The sequence below is a fragment of the Alligator mississippiensis genome, chromosome 4 (genome assembly GCF_030867095.1).
Source record: "Alligator mississippiensis isolate rAllMis1 chromosome 4, rAllMis1, whole genome shotgun sequence".
NCBI classification, from domain to species: Eukaryota; Metazoa; Chordata; order Crocodylia; family Alligatoridae; genus Alligator; species Alligator mississippiensis.
Window position 1 is genome coordinate 179,485,911 of NC_081827.1, and position 16,897 is coordinate 179,502,807.

Below are 16,897 nucleotides of genomic sequence, written 5' to 3' on the forward strand. Positions count from 1 at the left end.
AAAAGGTAGCATGTATCAATTCTGGATAAGCTAAGTCTGTGAGTACTGATTGCAAATTACTACAGCCATGTTTAATTTCAAGGTATAGTGTTTTCAAGTTTACTCCTCACTTCCATATGCTTACAGAGAGTAGGGTGTGACAGAAAGAAGAGGGGGCAGGGGCTGCAGGGGGAAGAAGTTGGGTGGAGGCAGAGGGGAAGGTGGCTAACTTACACTCCCAATTTATTTTCCCTCCTGTGTCAATGGGAGGGGGATAAATTCAAGGCAAACCTCCAATAATTATATTTTACACCTCAAAAATTATAACTAACTAGCCAATTGCCCATGAAGAATGATGGGGGAGTGGATGGAGATGGAGCACTGTGTTCCCCGCACCGTCCAGGCCTGCTCCCCCCTTCCCTCCTGCCGCTTGGGGTCCAGGCCTGCTCCCCGCTCCCCTGCTGCGGCAGGGGAGGAGCAGGCCCAGGCCTGATGCTGGAGTGTGGGGGGGACTGGGCCCAAGGTTCAGGAGAAGTCAGCCCACTGCAGGGGTGATGGGGGAGCAGTGGGCTCAGGCCAATGTGGCAGTGGTGGGGGATAGGAAGAGCAGGCTTCGGGCCAACGTGCAGGAGGAAGGAGGGGGAAGAAGTAGGCCCGGGCCCGAGGTGGGGAGGAGGCCTGCTCTTCCCCTCCCCCCACTGCTGCCTCATTGGGCTGGGCCCAGTGCACCCCCCGACCATGGCAGGTCCACTCCCCATCCCCCTTGGGCCTGTTCCCCCCTGCTGGCATTGGGCCCAGGTCCACTCCTTTCCTCCTCCACCACTGCTGCTGTGTTGGCCTGGGCCCACTCTTTCCACCCCCACCACCATGGTGTGCCTGTTCCTCCCCCACCCGTGTTGGGCCCGCTCCTCCCCCTACTGCTGCCATGTTGGCTCTGCAGGCAGCGACGACAGAAAGAGGGAGGGGCGGCCCAAGGCCAGTGCCGGTGGCCTTGCCCCCCCCTCCGTGGTGTCCTGACCCTGTTATCCTCCCACACTGCCGCCACAACCTCCATGGAGCAAGGAGGGGGGTGAAGCCAGCTCCAGTGACCTCTTTCCCCACACCGTTCCATCATTGTCACCCCCAGGGAGCAGGATGGGGGGGTGAGGCCAGCTGTGCTTTTTGACCCCTGCATATCCAGGGGTCCCAAGACCCCAGGTAAGGCTGTTGGGGCCAGCACAGTACTGGCATCAGCCTCCCCTACCACTCCGGAGTAACTTGCTGTGTGCCAAAGCACATGTGGCACAGGCTTTCCCCAGGGACAAGTGGCTGTGGCGCAAGGTGCACCACTGCTACTTGTCCCCATGGAACCAAATGTCCGTGCTCTTCTGTATATGGCTTAGGAGTCTTAAAGTTATGCCATTTTGGGCAAGAATTATCTTTGAGCTATGCTAGTTAGCTCGAGTTAAGTTAACTTCTGGCTGTTCATTTGAGAGAAAACCACAGATTTGTGATCTTCCAGTATCTTTGTGGGACTCCACATATGATGATTCAGTGGAGCCTCTGTTATTGGTGCAAAATTCCAGGAAGAATTAAGACCATTGTAATGCATCACACTGGATGTCTGTCACTTCCTTCAGGTCAGACACTAAAGTAGTTTGAATTCCCCATCCTTGTCTGAATCCAGCTGGAGCCAGGTCCAGAATATTAACTTCAGTTAGATGAGCTTGTATCTGACTTTTGGATTGATTATGAGCTTACTCAAGAACGGGTAATGCTACAGGGTGTAGTGGATTACAAAACCAGTTACTGGGGAGTAACTAATTGATGAAAGACTAGAAGGAAGAGCTTAATCTAAGACTAGTAAGTGGCTCTAAGGACTCAATGGTATAACAAAGATATTGTAGTAAACAGAGATGAATATCAAAGAAGTAACCATAGCAAACTTCAGTTTTCAAGCAGTGAATTCCTTTCTTAAAAATGATGCATACATTTAATGGAAGTTGCACCTGGGGAGTTTGTGTTAGTACAGAATGTTTTCTTTTAGTATCCATTTGCCTTTAATATTTTCTTTTCATTTCATTTCATTATAATTTGTCTTGTTTTTATTGTAAGCAGCCCTGAATCTTTTTTGAGAGGGTAGTGTGGAAATCTAATAAATGTTTATCTTAAGGACTTTGGCATGCAAGTATTGTACAATAAAAGATGATTTCACAAACAAAGGGCAAAATAATTAACCAAAGTACTTGTTGTCTATGTTCACGTCTCACCATTTATTTTTAAATTCTCAGGAATGTAAATAGATAGGTGTTGTTTCAGTCAGTGAAGGAGAAAAGAACATGATGAGCAGACGACTTACTCTGTTTTCTTCATTGTTTCTAGAGTCAATAAAAAGTTTATAGTATCTTTGTAATAGGATGGTAGACTGGAATGTGCCCTGTTTGTTCTAAACTCTTTTGAATCTCTGAGAAGAGCCCCATTGAACAATTGTGTGCTGTAATTTTGGTGTGACCACTATGGAATATTTTACCAGGGGATCCTTTGCATCTCCATATATACCTTAGGTGGTACCCCTTCTTCTTGTTTTTCAATCTCACTTAAAAGCATTAGTTGGTGTAAGTGGCAAAGCTAGGTCTCAAATTACTAAATATGCACATGGATATTTCTTTGTATCTAAAAAATAAGAAACCATATTTAAAAGTTTTCCAAAATTACTATAGCTACCCTTTAACTTGAATCCTTAACAGAAGCAGTGTAGACTCTTTACGCTGTTCTATTCTAATGGTTATTGGGTAGATAGAGCCATGGGGGATGGTTTATTGACAGAGAAAAGAGGTTCCTGTATCTCTTACAGGTTTTTAACATAATTTCAATAACAGATATTGGATTTTCATTTCAGGCTCAGCAATTGGTTCTGACTTCTAAGCATTCGGTATCTGAAATCCCGGAAGCTGTGGATGACTTTCTTTGCAATTTCCTAATCAGAATGGGGATGGCTAGAACCCTTGACTGCTTCCAAACTGAAAGGTAACATTTTTTAAATGTCCATCTTTCTTTGATGTCCCTAAACCAGTCAGCTGCTCCTCCATATATTACAGTTAGAGGACAGTCCTTGGAGAATTTTGAGTATTTGCCTTACCTGGGTAGCCACCTTCCCCAAAAAGTAAACATAGACTATAATATTCATCATTGGATAAAATCTTCCAGTGTTGCTTTTGGATATCTCTGAAATCATGTCTTTGTTGATCATGACATCAGCACCCAAATGAAACTTCTTGTCTACCAGGCTGTCTTCTGTCGTATGGTTGTGAAACTTGGATGACATATCCAAAGCATCTGTAAGCTTAGGAACATTACCACCCCTATCAGCAGTGTCAAGGGGTGCACTGATAAAGATCTTTTTGGCCAATACCAATGTCTGATTATTAACCAGTCATATCAGCCAATACCTATCCGATAGCCAATAAGCAGCTCAGCAGCTTGGAGAGCAGTGTCCGACCCATCAGTCTGTGGAGGGGAAGGGGCATGGGGCAGGGAAGAAAAGAGCGTGGTGGGGCAGATCGAGGCCCCCATGGTAAGGGAGGGAGTGGGACAGAGGCAGGCAGTGCCCAGCCTGGGGTAAGGCAGGACACAGGACGGAGCTGTGGGCATCTTGTCCGGGGGACGTGGGGAAGGTGGGCAGCTCCCCACCATTGTGTGCACCTCCTAGGGAGGCATGGGGGGCAGGTACCTCCTGGATTTGTGTGCAGAGCAAGGTCAAGCTGCCTGCTGCAGGCTCAGGGCTGTGGGCTGTGCCAGCCTCTTCTTGATGGGGGTGCTCTGGGCTGGCACTGCACTCAGGGTGGACAGTGGTGCTGGGAGGGCGGGGCTGTGGGGTGGCTACGGAAAATTTTGAGATGGCTGTAGCCCACCCCGTGGCCCCCCTCCTAGCACTGCCACCCTCCTCCCTATCTGCCTGTGCCCCCCAGATGAACCACTCGTGGCTCTGTCCTGCTCCCCACCCCACTCCATCTGGACAGCGCCTGCCCTTGCCCCAGCCCCACTCCCTGCCTCACCATGGGGACCTTGATCTGCCTCCCGCCATGCCCCTTCTCTCCCTTGTGCACCTTCCCCCCCAGACTTACTGGTCAGATGCTGGTCTCCAAGCTGCTGGGCTGCATTTCTGGCCACGTGCATGTTGCAGCTGTGCACATGCATGTGGCATTTATCGTTGACGTTATTGGCTACACTGGCCAAAGAAAGTCAATTGCCAATAATGTCAAGTTTCCTTTTATCGGTGCTGATCTGATATGGACCGATATATCAGTGCACCTTTAGCAATGTCTTTGGAAAATTATCCATATCAGTTGGAAAGACAGAAAAACGAATGCGAGCATCCTGGCTTAAGCAGATACTATCAGCATTGAAACCAGCTCTGTTGAACAGGAGATGTCATAAGACTGCCTGACAACTGGCTTCCAAAACAGGTCTTATACTCTCAGTTCACCAATGGTCACTGCTGTTGATGTAGGCAACCTGAGAAAAACATGATATTAAAATCAGTACCTGGGAGACTGAAGCACCGAATTGTCTCCACTGGCACAATGATATATAACAAGGCATTGATCGTTTTGAGCAAATTTGCCTCACTGGGGATTAGGGATATAATATTGTTTTAAAATGATTTGTTTAACCTCCTCTAATTATATTAGTTTAATGGTTAACCAATAACACGGCAGCTAGGACACAGCTGCTCCTGTGAGCCACAAGCCAGCCACACAAGAGAGCCCATGTGAAGCCCTGTGCAGCAGGGAGGGAGGGAGCACCTATGAACAAGCAGCTAATTGCTTGATTGATGAGTCATTAGGCTACTTGCTGTTTTCCTCTTAGGCTATGGGCACTAGTCCCCCTCCCTTCCTTTTTGTTCCTTCCTCCTCTTTCCCTCCCTTCCTCCTGTTTGCCCTGCTGCCTTCCAGTTCCTGCTGGGGCACTGTAGGGCTTCCCTTCCTTGCCAGACTGTGTCTTGTCCTGTGCTAAACAATAACTGGGAAGCTAACTGGTTATCACTGGGCTTATTATGATTAATCATTTAGCCTTGTACATCCTCTGAGGGAGGCAGGTAGACTAGAGCAGGGGTCGGAAACCCCTGGCACGCGTGCCAAGCGTGGCACGCGAGGCCATTTTGCTTGGCATGCCGTGGCCAGCCCCCGCTCCGGGTAGCTGCTGCCAGCGACAGAGCCCAGGCTGCTCCCAGCAGGGCTTGCAGCATCCCAGCTGCCTGCTGGGAGCAGCCTGGAATCCTGGCTGGCAGCAGCTCCTCAGAGCCGGGGCTGGCTGCAGCCGGGAGGCTCCAAACAGCTGTGCTGAGCTCTGGCATCAGCTCTGCACTGGCACGTGCAGGCGTGCCTCAGAGTGGGCAGTGGGGGAGGGGCCTGAGGCAGCGCAGCCCTGGTCTCTCCCCCACTCCTGGCATGGAGGTGATGAGCCTGGCGCAGCTGTTTGTAGCCAGCCCGGGCTCTGGGCAGCTGCAGCAAGCAGCAGGCAGAGTGCAAACAGCTGCACCAGGCTGCACAGCTCTGGTATCATCTCGGAGCACGGAGTACCACCAGCACGGAGCTGATACCGGAGCTGTGCAGCCCGGCGCAGCAGTTTGCACTCTGCCCACTGCTTGCTGCAACTACCCAGAGTCCAGGCTGGCTCCAAACAGCTGCGGCTCATCACCTCCGTGCTGGGAGCAGGGGAGAGACCGGGGATGCACTGCCTCAGGCCCCTCCCCCCACCCGCTCTGAGGCACACCTGCACGGGCCAATTTGGAGCTGATGCCAGAGCCCGGCACAGCTGTTTGGAGCCTCCCGGCTGCAGTTGGCCCTGGCTCTGGGGAGCTGCTGCCAGCCAGGATCCCGGGCTGCTCCCAGCAGGCAGCTGGGATGCTGCAAGCCCTGCTGGGAGCAGCCCAGGCTCCAGCAGCTACCCAGAGCTGGGGGTAGCTGCTGGCAGCCACAGAGCCCAGGCTGGGGAGCAAGGGGCAGTAGGGCTGGAGGGCAGGGGCTTTGGGTGGGGGGCAAGGGGAACAAGCAGGGCATCCTGCCATGTACCCCTTGCCCTCATTTTGTTTTTCTGCCATGCCGCCACTCTGGCAACTTCTGAGGTAGGCATTGTGGTGTTTTTAGTCACTCTGGAAAAAAACATTGCCTATCCCTGGACTAGAGAGACAAAGAGAAAGAGTTATGACTTGATATCACCAGGAACTATTCCTTCCTTCTGGAACTATTTGCCACGTCTGCAGTCAAGCATGCAAAATTTGGATTGGCCTCCTCAGGCATCTACGTACTCACCAGTAACTTCCCTGTTTGCTTGAAGATTGTCATCTTCATATTGAGGGACTGTCACTGGCTGTCTTTGAGGACTGAAATAAATTTAAAGGGTGTACTCTTAAACATTGTTCAAACTTGCTTTGAGAAAATGACTCATCAGAAAAATAAATCTAATTCTTGAGGGTGGAAATAACAGCTAAAAGCAGATTGAAAATAGAAACTATCATATTAGATCCAAGTTTTCCAAACAGTTAAAATCTTTTCAGTGGGGATCAACTGTATTCATGGCAGAAGTAGAGTGTGTGGCTGCTCCTTTAATCTTGCATGTTCCCCCATGCACACCTCGCTCCTTGCTTCTCCCCCTTCTGATTAGTGGAGAACCCTGCCACTCCCTCCTGATCTGCAGGGAAGCTAAAATCATGGTTTTAAATATGGCACCATTTTTGCCTCCAAGCCAGTCAGCAGAAAAACAGGGCCATCCATGGCCCCTCAGACAATCAGCAGCAGGAGGCAAAAATGGCACCGTATTTAAAATGGCAGTTTTTAACTCCCTGTTGATTAGGAGCAAGCCACAAGCAGGACCTGTCCACCTATCAGTGGGGGATAGGGGCACAGGAGAACCTGCAAGATTAAAGGAGCCACAGTGCACTCCACTTCCATCATAAATTTGGTAGGTCCCTACTTAGCTTCCCTTTTTGCCTTGAAGAGAAGAGACCAGAATTCCAAAAGTGCCAGAAATGGCATGCTTCCATTGTTCTAATTTTTGAAAATCAAGATACTTATTTCAGTGCTGAGTATATATGAAAACAGTTGAAGTTTCCTTGTCTAGATGTTTTCACTAATGTATCATTGAATTGTTACCTCAGATGTTGTGTCTGAATGATAACAATTTGTAGTACTTTTATCACTTAGAAAATTATCACTAATTTTGTATTTCATGGAATTGTATGAAAGTAGGGGGGGGAAGGGAATTCTGGGCTAGGGACAGACATTCAAAAACCCTGAATCATTTTAATCTTTGCAGGTTAATCTAACCTGGTTAGGCTGAACCAGTTTGTAACCATCCAGACATCCCCTCCGGCCTGAAGAAATGCAGGCACATGCCTGCCTCAGGCTAGAAGCTGGGGAGTGCTAGAGCAGCCCTGCCTTCTCTTTCATAGAGCTGACCTGAGGAGGGGCGTGGCCAGGCCCCAGCAAGATGTTTTGATTAGGGAGGGGTCCCCCCCTTCGCTGCTCTTGACTACCCCACCAGGAGGATTTATTAGCTCATCAAGAAAACAAAAGCCTCCCTTGTGAGTTCAAGTTCTTCTTAAACAACTTTTTCCAAGGAAATAACAGAGGGACATTACCAGGTACCTGTTGATTAGCTTCAAAAAGCCCTAAGTGGACATTGTCCTGTCTGCCTTTGTTCTGTGTGCCTTACATAGACACCTCTCAGCATTAGCCAGCATACCTCATGCTGGCTACCATCTGTGATGTGGGAGTGGGGAGGGGTATCCCTGCTTGAACAGAGATTAGTGGTGGGGGGCGGTACGAGGAAGCCAGGTAACCGCTGCTGTGCCTGCTGCCTCTGCCAGAGCTCCAGCCAGGGAGCAGAGGGGAGGGGCCAGCTCAGGTCTCTGGAGCAGAGAGCCCTGCCCATGGCTGCCAAGCATCTGGGATGTCGGGGGACTCTGGTTTAAGTTAAAGGGATCTGGGACAGACATTGCATAAACCAGTTTGACCCAAATCAGTTATGGCTGATACTATATTCAGCTAGGTTTATTTCAAACTGGTTTCAGTCATTTTCAAACTGGTTTATGTGCACTGTGAAATGTTTGTGTAAGGTAGACAGGACAAAGGCAGACAGGACAGTATCCATTGAGAGCTTTTTGGAGCTAATCAGAAACAGGTTTGAACCAGTTTCTGAACACTTAACCAGTTTATATGTAATTTCTGTCCCTAGCCCTAGAGCTCATCTAGTCCAACTCCTTGCTAGAGGTGGGAACATCCCTATCTAAACCATCCCATAAAAATCCTTGTCTAACATATTACTAAAACTACACAGTCAACCTTGTCAAAGAGCCACAAGACAGTGCCCTAACTCACAGGAGGTAAAGCAGGGGATAACAGTAGTCAGTTTCCTGTTGCTACAGGGGTTGTTAAAATACATCTGAGAAATCCAAGGGAGGGGTCCACACACCCTGCTACAGAGGAAGGCAAAAAACCCACACAGTTTGTACTAATCTGACCATGGAGTAAAATTCCTTCCTGACTCCAGATATGGTGATTGATCTGATCTTGAGTGGAAGGATGAGGGACAAGGCCCTCTAGCCAGGAACCTTTGGACATTTATACACGTGACGTTCTCTAGGAGTGCGGGGAGGGGAGCACTTTAATCAAAGTGGCTCCTAGACCTGCTCTAATTAAAGCACCCAGAGTATCTTATGTGTCAGCATCCCTGAGCTGAAAAATGGCAGTGGGGGCACTTTAACTAAAGCTCATTGAATGAACGTGTATAGGTGCCCTTTGGGTTTTAGTTCCAGCAGCAGCAGTGGCACATCCTAGTCAAAATCCCCATCCTGAGGTGCAGCCAACCTGCAGTGCTTCTCAGGAAAGCAAACCATTCTCACCCCGTGATAGATGTAGTAACAGGAAGGGAAAAAAGTTCCTTCCCGGTCCCATGTGGCAACTAGCAAAGCCCAGAAGCATGGGAAATACCCAAGGCGTTGCTACTCTCTAGACAAGCTGACCAATGCTTGTCCAACCTCGAACTTCCGTAGGCAGTATATTGCACTGCCTCTCTATTCTAACAGTAAAGAAGTTTTTTCTAATAACCAATCTAAATCTACTTTGCTACAACTTCAAGCCATTGGTCCTGTTCTGTTCAGCAAGAAAGAGAAGGTGTTTTCCTTCATCCTTCAGATATATGAAGATTGATGATCACCCATTTTGTATTTTTGATTATTTTTCCTGAGGTGTAGCACCTTGCATTTGTTGGCATTAAATTTTGTGTTGTGAATTCCAGCCTGACTTTTCAGCCTGGCAGGATCCTTTTGAATTGAACCCCTGTGTTCCAGTGTGTTCACAATTCTTCCCAGTTTTGTGTGTTCTACAAATGTGGTTAAGAAGCTGTCTATTGCAACTTCCAAATAATTAAACGTATTTATTAATCGGCCCAGGACAGATCCCTGTGGAACTCCACTTGAAACATCCTGCCATTTTGACATGGATCCATTTATAATTACCCTTTGCTTGTGGCTATGGAGCCAGTTGTCTGTCCACCTTATAGTATATCCTCTAGTCCATATTTCTTCAGTTTGTTTATAAGAAGGTTATTTGGGACTTTGTCAGAAACCTTGCTGAAGTCTAGATAGAGTATATTCACTCCATTCCCTTCATTGACCCAAATAGTTAATTTGTTGGAGAAGGAGATCAAGTATGTTTCATAGATTTCATAGACATTAGGGCTGGAAGGGACCTCAGAAGATCATCGAGTCCAGCCTCCCTGCCCCAGGGGCAGGAAGTCAGCAGGGGTCATAGGATCCCAGCAAGATAAACATCCAAATTTCTCTTGAAGGCATTTAAAGTAGGTGCTTGAACCGTTTGGCACTATTAAATCCATGTTGGCTGCTTGTGATCAGCCTATCTTCCTCTAGATGCTTGCAAATGGACTTACGGTATGTTTCAGTAACTTTTCAGGTGAGGCTAACAGATCTGTAGTTCTCTGGGTCTTCCTTTTTGCCTTTTTTAAAGGGCAATACATTGGTGCCTTTCCAGTCCTCTTGTACCTCACCCATCTCCCATGACTGAAGATATCATTGCCAAGGACTCCGCCAGTTACTTTGGTTCCTAAAATGAAGTTCATTAGGCTCTACTGACTTGAATTCATTTAGACCCATCAAAAGCTTTCTTTTTTTTTTATTATCCTGTCCCTCAGCTTGTCCCCTTCCTTATTCAAATAATCCTTATACAGGTGTGTCTGCATGCAGCTTAATTTATTTTTTTGTGACGGAAGCAAAGGACCTGTTGGGCAGCTCTGCCTTCTTTGCATCTTCTGGAGTTTGCGTTGACTATTCAACAGTGAACCTACAGCTTCCTTGGTCTTTCTTTTCTGGCCAACATACTTATTGAACCTTTTCTTATAGGCCCTAACCTTCTTTGCCGTGTGCAGTTCATTTTTTACCTTTGCCTTCTTGATTTTGTCCCTGCAAGTTTTTGCTATTTCCTGGTATGCGCCCTTGGTGATCTGCTCCTCTTTCCATTGCCTATATGCTTTCCTTTTGCATTTGAGCCACCCTAAAAGCCCCTTGTGCAGCCACATTTCTCTTGCCATTCCTGTACTTCTAGCATATCAGAATAGTTGTTTGTTGAGCTTCCACTACTGTGGCCTTTAGAAGCTTCCAGTCTCCTGGGCGACTTCATCCTTGAGTGTGTCCTCCAATGGGTACGGTTTCTATTATCTCCTCAGTTGAAATCCGGTGTTTTAGTTCTGCTGACTTCATGCTTACTCTGTCTTAGGATTCTATCATAATTGCTTCCTCTTTCCTTCCTTGAAGAGTGCTTTATCCACCTCTTCTTCCTGACTTGGTGGCCTATAACAAATCCCCACCTTATATTGTTGCTGTACATTTCACCTTTTATCTTTACCTAAATACCTTCAGATCTCTGCCATCTTCCTCATGAACCAGGGAACAAACTAGGGAACATTTACTTCTTTTCTACTTTAAATTGATTGTAACAGTTATCAGAAGAGTCATCCCTTGTTATCTCTTGTTCTATTCATCTGTATTTTGAAATGGCTTATAGGGATTTTGTTCTTTAATTTTCAAGTTAAGAAGTAGAAATGTAGTTTTATATATACATTCCAAGTGTTTTATAATGACTTCAGCAATTGTCAATGCTACAAAACTTCCTGGGGTAGAGAAGTCTGATGTTATGGATCTATAGCAATGAGACTGCTTCTTGTTATAAGCCTGATTGAACCATCCAATTAATTTTGGGGGAGTCTCTGAGAAATGGAAACTTTTATCTTTAAATAGTTCTATGGTTGATTTTTAGGCAGGGAAACATTTTCTGAGAATTTTGAAGTTAATGGACAAACTATTTTTGGAATTAATTGCTATTTGGCAAAAAATACATAATTTTTCATGTTAGGAAACATTTTTAAAAGAGGAAAATATGTATTGAAGCCTTGAAACTTTAATATTTTTAGACATTATGCTTCAAAGAGGAATAAATACTCATCCATTTGCAAGATTCTTGTCTTATTAGTATAAGAATTTACAAGCCAGCCAGGAGTCACCGCTGGAACTTATTTTGTTGTGTTTTAAATAAAAAAAAATCATTATTTAAATACAATCATGCAGCAAGTACAGAAATAATGTGTTTCTTTCAAGGCTTCTCACCAATTTTTAAATGTTACATAGTTCAAACATTATAAAATATAATATATATAATAGTTTTGATAAGAAAAGGTAGTTAATACTAGATTAGTATAAATAGCCACTTTTGTATGAAACTAGAGATCTGTAAGCACCAGATACTGCCTAAATGAAAATCAGTGGCCAAATTTCCATTGACGTTCAACAGAGTGGGATCAGATCTTAATTTATGGACTTAAATCTTGTGAACTTACTCACGTGAGTATTTCTAAATCACATGTCTTTTTTAATTTCAATGAGATTAAATATGTGTGGATGAAGATTAAGGGTTGGATCTCATGGTACTAAGACACTTTCTGCATTAATAACAAAATATATATAAAATGTCTGAAAAAACTGGCTTTAAACAGCTAATTTATGTTATTAATGAGGGTGGGAACAGAGTGCTGTTATTATTCATACTGGTACCTTCTACTTGCTAATATACTGCTGTGATTAAGTTCTAATAGGATTGAAAATGAGAAATTAATTAATATCTAGAAAATTTGATTCATTTATACCTATAAGAACTCCGCTAATTTATCAAATGTTCTACATGGATGTAATCATCTCTTTTAAGATCAAATGTTCAATTACATTAGAGAAAATGATTAGTGTGTTTATATCACAGCTTGAGAAAACAGTATTTTTAACTATCTTTTTTACTATTTCATGTTCATAGTTTGATTAATATGTCATTTTAATAAGTGCTATTTTTCTTTGTTACAATGAATGATGCTGTATCACATCAATATTTTTTGTATGAGTTGTGAAAATCTCTACATAAAAGCAGATTTTCTCTTATTATACTTTTATGAATATAACATTATGCTGGAAGGAGATTAGCCATGTTAGCCTGAAGTTAGGTAGAAGGCAGGACAGGATGCTACTTTATGTTTGAACTGATTTGAAGGTGCATGAGGTTTCATAGGCTACAGCCTATTTCATCAAATGCTATGAAACAGATAATGTTGGCTGTAGCCTATGAAAATTTCTGTCTCTGAATGAGTTAGTCTATTAGGTGCTACCCCACCTTGTCGGCTGCTCCCAGGGACGAGGTGAGTGCCGTGGCACATTGCTTTTTAGTGCCATGTTTTTAGTGCAATTGCAATCGATAGGTTTGCAAAATGAAATTCAAGGACAGATTAACTGCAAATCCTTGCATGTATACACCTAGGCCCCAAGGTCCCAAAGAATTTGCAGCCGTTGGCAATGAATTGTCATTTTGATTAGCAAATGAATGATCTGCTACTGATCAGCAGTCATCTAGCTATGACTATGTTTAGTAAAGAACTTATCTGACTGGTAGTCCTTGATTTAAGCCTTCTTTAAGACCTGGCTTTATTTCAGTCTTTGGTTAAAAGGAGATTTGCTGTCTCCAACTATAAGAACATAATCTGATTGCATTTGATTTATTACAGGGAAAATAAGGACTAGCTTGTGTGGCCGTGCATAGCAAAAAAGGGTGTAGTGTTTTCACTAATTCATTTGTACAGGCTACCTCCTGTGGTAGGTTATAGTGATAGGGTGGAAAGAAGATCCTACAGAGCTGCTATGGCAGAGGTAGGCAAAATATGGCCTGTGGGCTAGATATGGCCTGTGGAGGGACTTTGTCCTGCGTGTGGTGGATCCTGCGGTTTTGACTGGCCCACGCATCATCTGGCCTACATCGCATGTTGCCACACCTGGGTGCACAGTAGGGCTGGGGTGGCTCTGTGGCTGGATTCCATTTCTAGTCAGGCTTGGTGACAGTGGCTCCTGGCTGCCACTGCTGCCAGCCCTGGCCCCATGGGGACTGGCAGGGACCCATGCACATAGCCCTGGCCTTGATCTAGCCTGCCCCATGCCCACTCTGTACCCATCCTGACTAGAGCGGACCAACTCTGGACCAGCCAGGATCCATGTGCACAGCCCCAAACCTGGCCTTCTTCATGCCTGTTCCAGACTCTTCTGCCCAGGATGAGCAGCTGTGGCAGTGGTGGTGGCTGAGCAGAAGCTGCTGCTGGGTGTGGAAGAAAAATGGCCAACTTCCACTAACTGCTGCTGGGCCCTTCTTGCTGTAGCTGCCCGGAGCCCATGGCCAGGCTGCCCTGTGGCTTCTCACTACCACCATCACCACCACTGCCAACACAGCCTCTGGGCTGCCCAGCAGGGCAGTGATGGCAGTTAAAAAGGAGCTTCAGGGTGTGGGCTCTGGGCAGCTGCAACAAAAAGGACCTGGCAGCAGTGATGGGGAGGTATGGCCACTTCTTCCCCACACCCAGCAGCAGCTTCTGCCCAGCCCCTGTCGCTGCTGCTTATGATGGGCAGGCCTGTCTGGAGCAGGCACAGAGCCAGCTGGGTCAGGACTGTGAGCATGGGTCCAGAACTGGTCTGCTCCAGCAAGGGCAAGTCCATGGTGGGTCAGGGTTGTGTGTTCGGCTGCTGCTGGGTGCTGGCAACAGTGGGGAGGAGCTGAAGCGTGCACGGGCTCTGGGCTGTTGTGGGCAGGGGGAGATGCTGACCAGCCTGCAACACTTCCCCAAAACTGCCTATGTGGCCTACGAGCCCAAATAATTGCCCACCCCTGTACTATGGTCTCCCCTTTGCACTTGTACTAGATATGGATGCACTGCAGATTAATTTTCTCTGGTGCAGCAGAGAAAATGCAGTCAGACTGTGACTCTGAGTCCCAATCCTATACCTGGGCTGCTTTAGGAGCAGTGCAACCTCTTGCCCTTTATTCCGGACAGCATGTCAAGTGAAAATCTATTTTAAAAAAGTAATACATTAAGTGAGAAACAATGTACCTGCTCTTTTGAACATTAAAAAATCTATTTTGATTTTCAGTTGAGACTTGTTTTTATAGAAATGTCTGTGCATATATTATTATCAATATGCATTTATAGGACATTCACAACTGTAATGTCCGATTACATGTTATGTATCAGGAGAAAATAAAATGTTCCACAGTAGAGTGACCATATACAGGTTTCCCTCAATTTATGCGGTATATGCATTCCTGGAGAACGGTGAGTAAATTGAATTTGCATAAAGTGAGCCCACTTTACAGTGTAACAAACAGAGATATGTTCTCATGCTGGTGAGGGAGGCAGTGAGGCTGGGACTAAGGAAGCTGAGTGAGGCTGCGCAAGGCTGCAGATGGAATAGAGTGGCACTCACCCCAGCCCTGGCTGCAGTGGCCCCAGCAGTGGCTGACTCCAGTTGCCTGTAGCAGCTGGGCTGCACCGTGCCCCAACCTTGCCCCCTTGGGGCTCTGCCAGTCCCCAATCACCCCAGCCCGTGCTGGGGCAGCCCCAGGACTAGCTGACAGTAGCTGCCTGCAGCAGCTGGGCTGCACTGTGCCCTGGTGCAGGTAGCTGGTATCAGCTGCTCCTGGGGCTACTCTAGCATGGGCTGGGGTGAGCGCGGACAAATGGAGCCCTGGGTGGTGCAGGGCCCGGCACTCACCTTGGCCCTGGGAGCAGCGAACACCATCTCCCTGTAGCAGCTGGGCTGCACCATGCCCCAAGCCCCTGGAGCTCTGCCGGTCCCCAGTCACCCCTTCCCGTGCTGAAGCAGCCCCGGGAGTGGCCAACTCCAGCTGCCTGTAGCAACTGGGCTGCACTGTGCCCTGGTGCAGGCAGCTGGTATCAGCTGCTCCCGGGGCCACTCTAGTACCAATTGAGGTGAGCGGGGACCGGCAGAGCCCTGGGGGGTTTGGGGCACAGCGCAGCCCACCTGCTACAGGCAGCTGGTGTTGGCTGCTCCCGGGGCTGGGGTGAGTGCCGTGTCCTGCGCTGCCCAGGGCTCCACTTGTCCACACTCACCCCAGCTTGTGCTGGAGTGGCCCCGGGAGCAGCCAACACCAGCTGTCTGCACCAGAGCACGGTGCAGCCTAGGAGCAGAAGTGAGTACGGACAAGCAGAGCCCTGGGCGGCGCAGGGCACGGCACTCACCCCGGAGCCCAGGCGCGGTGCGGGCAGGGGGAGCATGGTGCAGCCCAGCAGCTGCAGCAGGCAGCTGGTGCCAGCCACTCCCAGGGCCACTGCAGCTGGGGCTGGGGTGAGTGGGGCCATGACCCTTTCCCCTCCCACCACAGACTTACCTGCTTGGGAGGAGGGGGTGTCTATGCTGATTTCATAAGAATGAATTTACCTCACATATAATGAATTATGGGTCTAAATATGCTCATTGCATAAAATCGAATTTGCATATAAAGAACCTGTATAAATTGAGGGAAACCTATACTAAATATTTTATATTATGTACATAAGTTTCATTGTATCACAAATGTAAATTTATACTCCTGAGAATATTTAATGGGAAATGTGTAAGGAATATGTAAGGAGCACTTTAGTTTGGCATCTATTTAATTTTAATCTAACCCTTCTGATGTCCCTTATTCATAGAACAGTAAATGCCTTGGTGGTAGACTAGAGGAGCAAATGTGGTTCATTTTATTCTTGGCCTTGTAGTTGAGACTTGTCAAAGTTGTAAGTAAGCATGGCAGTTTTGTTAGCAAATTTTCTTAAGTTTATGATGCTTGAGGCATCTGAAGATGAAGAATTAGCATGTGCCACATTTTGCCACATATAAATTAGTTAATTGCAGATTGTTGCACCATGCTGTTTTTTCAGAGCACTGTTATAAACCCAAATTTAATTATGGTTTATATCACAGGCCCATTAAAATTCATTATATTAATTTAGTCCCCAATAGGATTTGATCATAACATCTCAGCTAAGTCTCTTTTTTGAGTAATTTCAAGTTAAGATTCAGGAATTCTTAACAAGGGTTTGCTGAAAAAGCTTGAAGAGCATTTGTCTCTATTATGTATGTTAAGATCCTCCAAGAATGGAGATTTTACCACTTCTCTAGGTAAACTGTTCCAGTGCTTTACCACCCTCCTAGTTCATAGATTTTATAGACATTAGGGCTGGAAGGGATTTCACAAAAACAAGTCCACTGGGGTCAGATGACCCCAGCAAGTGAAGCATCCAAGCATTTCTTAAAGGTATCCAGAGTAGGTGTTTGCACCACTTCTGGGGTGAGTCTATTCCTGACTCTGGAGACTCAGACAGTCAGGTTTTTCCTCATGTCCAGTATAAAACAGTCTTCTAGCAGTTTGTGACCGTTAAACCTAGTCTTCCCTTGGGGTGCCCTGGTGAAGAGACGTTCTCCCAGTTCCTTATGCACTTCCCTTATATACTTATAGGCTGCCACCAAGTCACTCCTGAGCCATTGCTTTTCCAGGCTAAAAAG

The 16,897-nt window shown here is 46.5% G+C and overlaps 1 protein-coding gene across 3 annotated transcripts in view; it reads left to right on the forward strand.

The window, feature by feature from the left end:
- Positions 1 to 16,897, forward strand: part of SPAG16 (sperm associated antigen 16) — a 988,711-nt gene that overhangs the window by 12,127 nt on the left and 959,687 nt on the right. For all 3 annotated transcript variants that reach the window (XM_059727149.1, XM_019492271.2, XM_019492270.2), the window contains exon 4: positions 2,858 to 2,985. In XM_059727149.1, the coding sequence (XP_059583132.1) occupies positions 2,858 to 2,985 (128 nt within the window). The remainder of the gene's footprint in view (positions 1 to 2,857; positions 2,986 to 16,897) is intronic.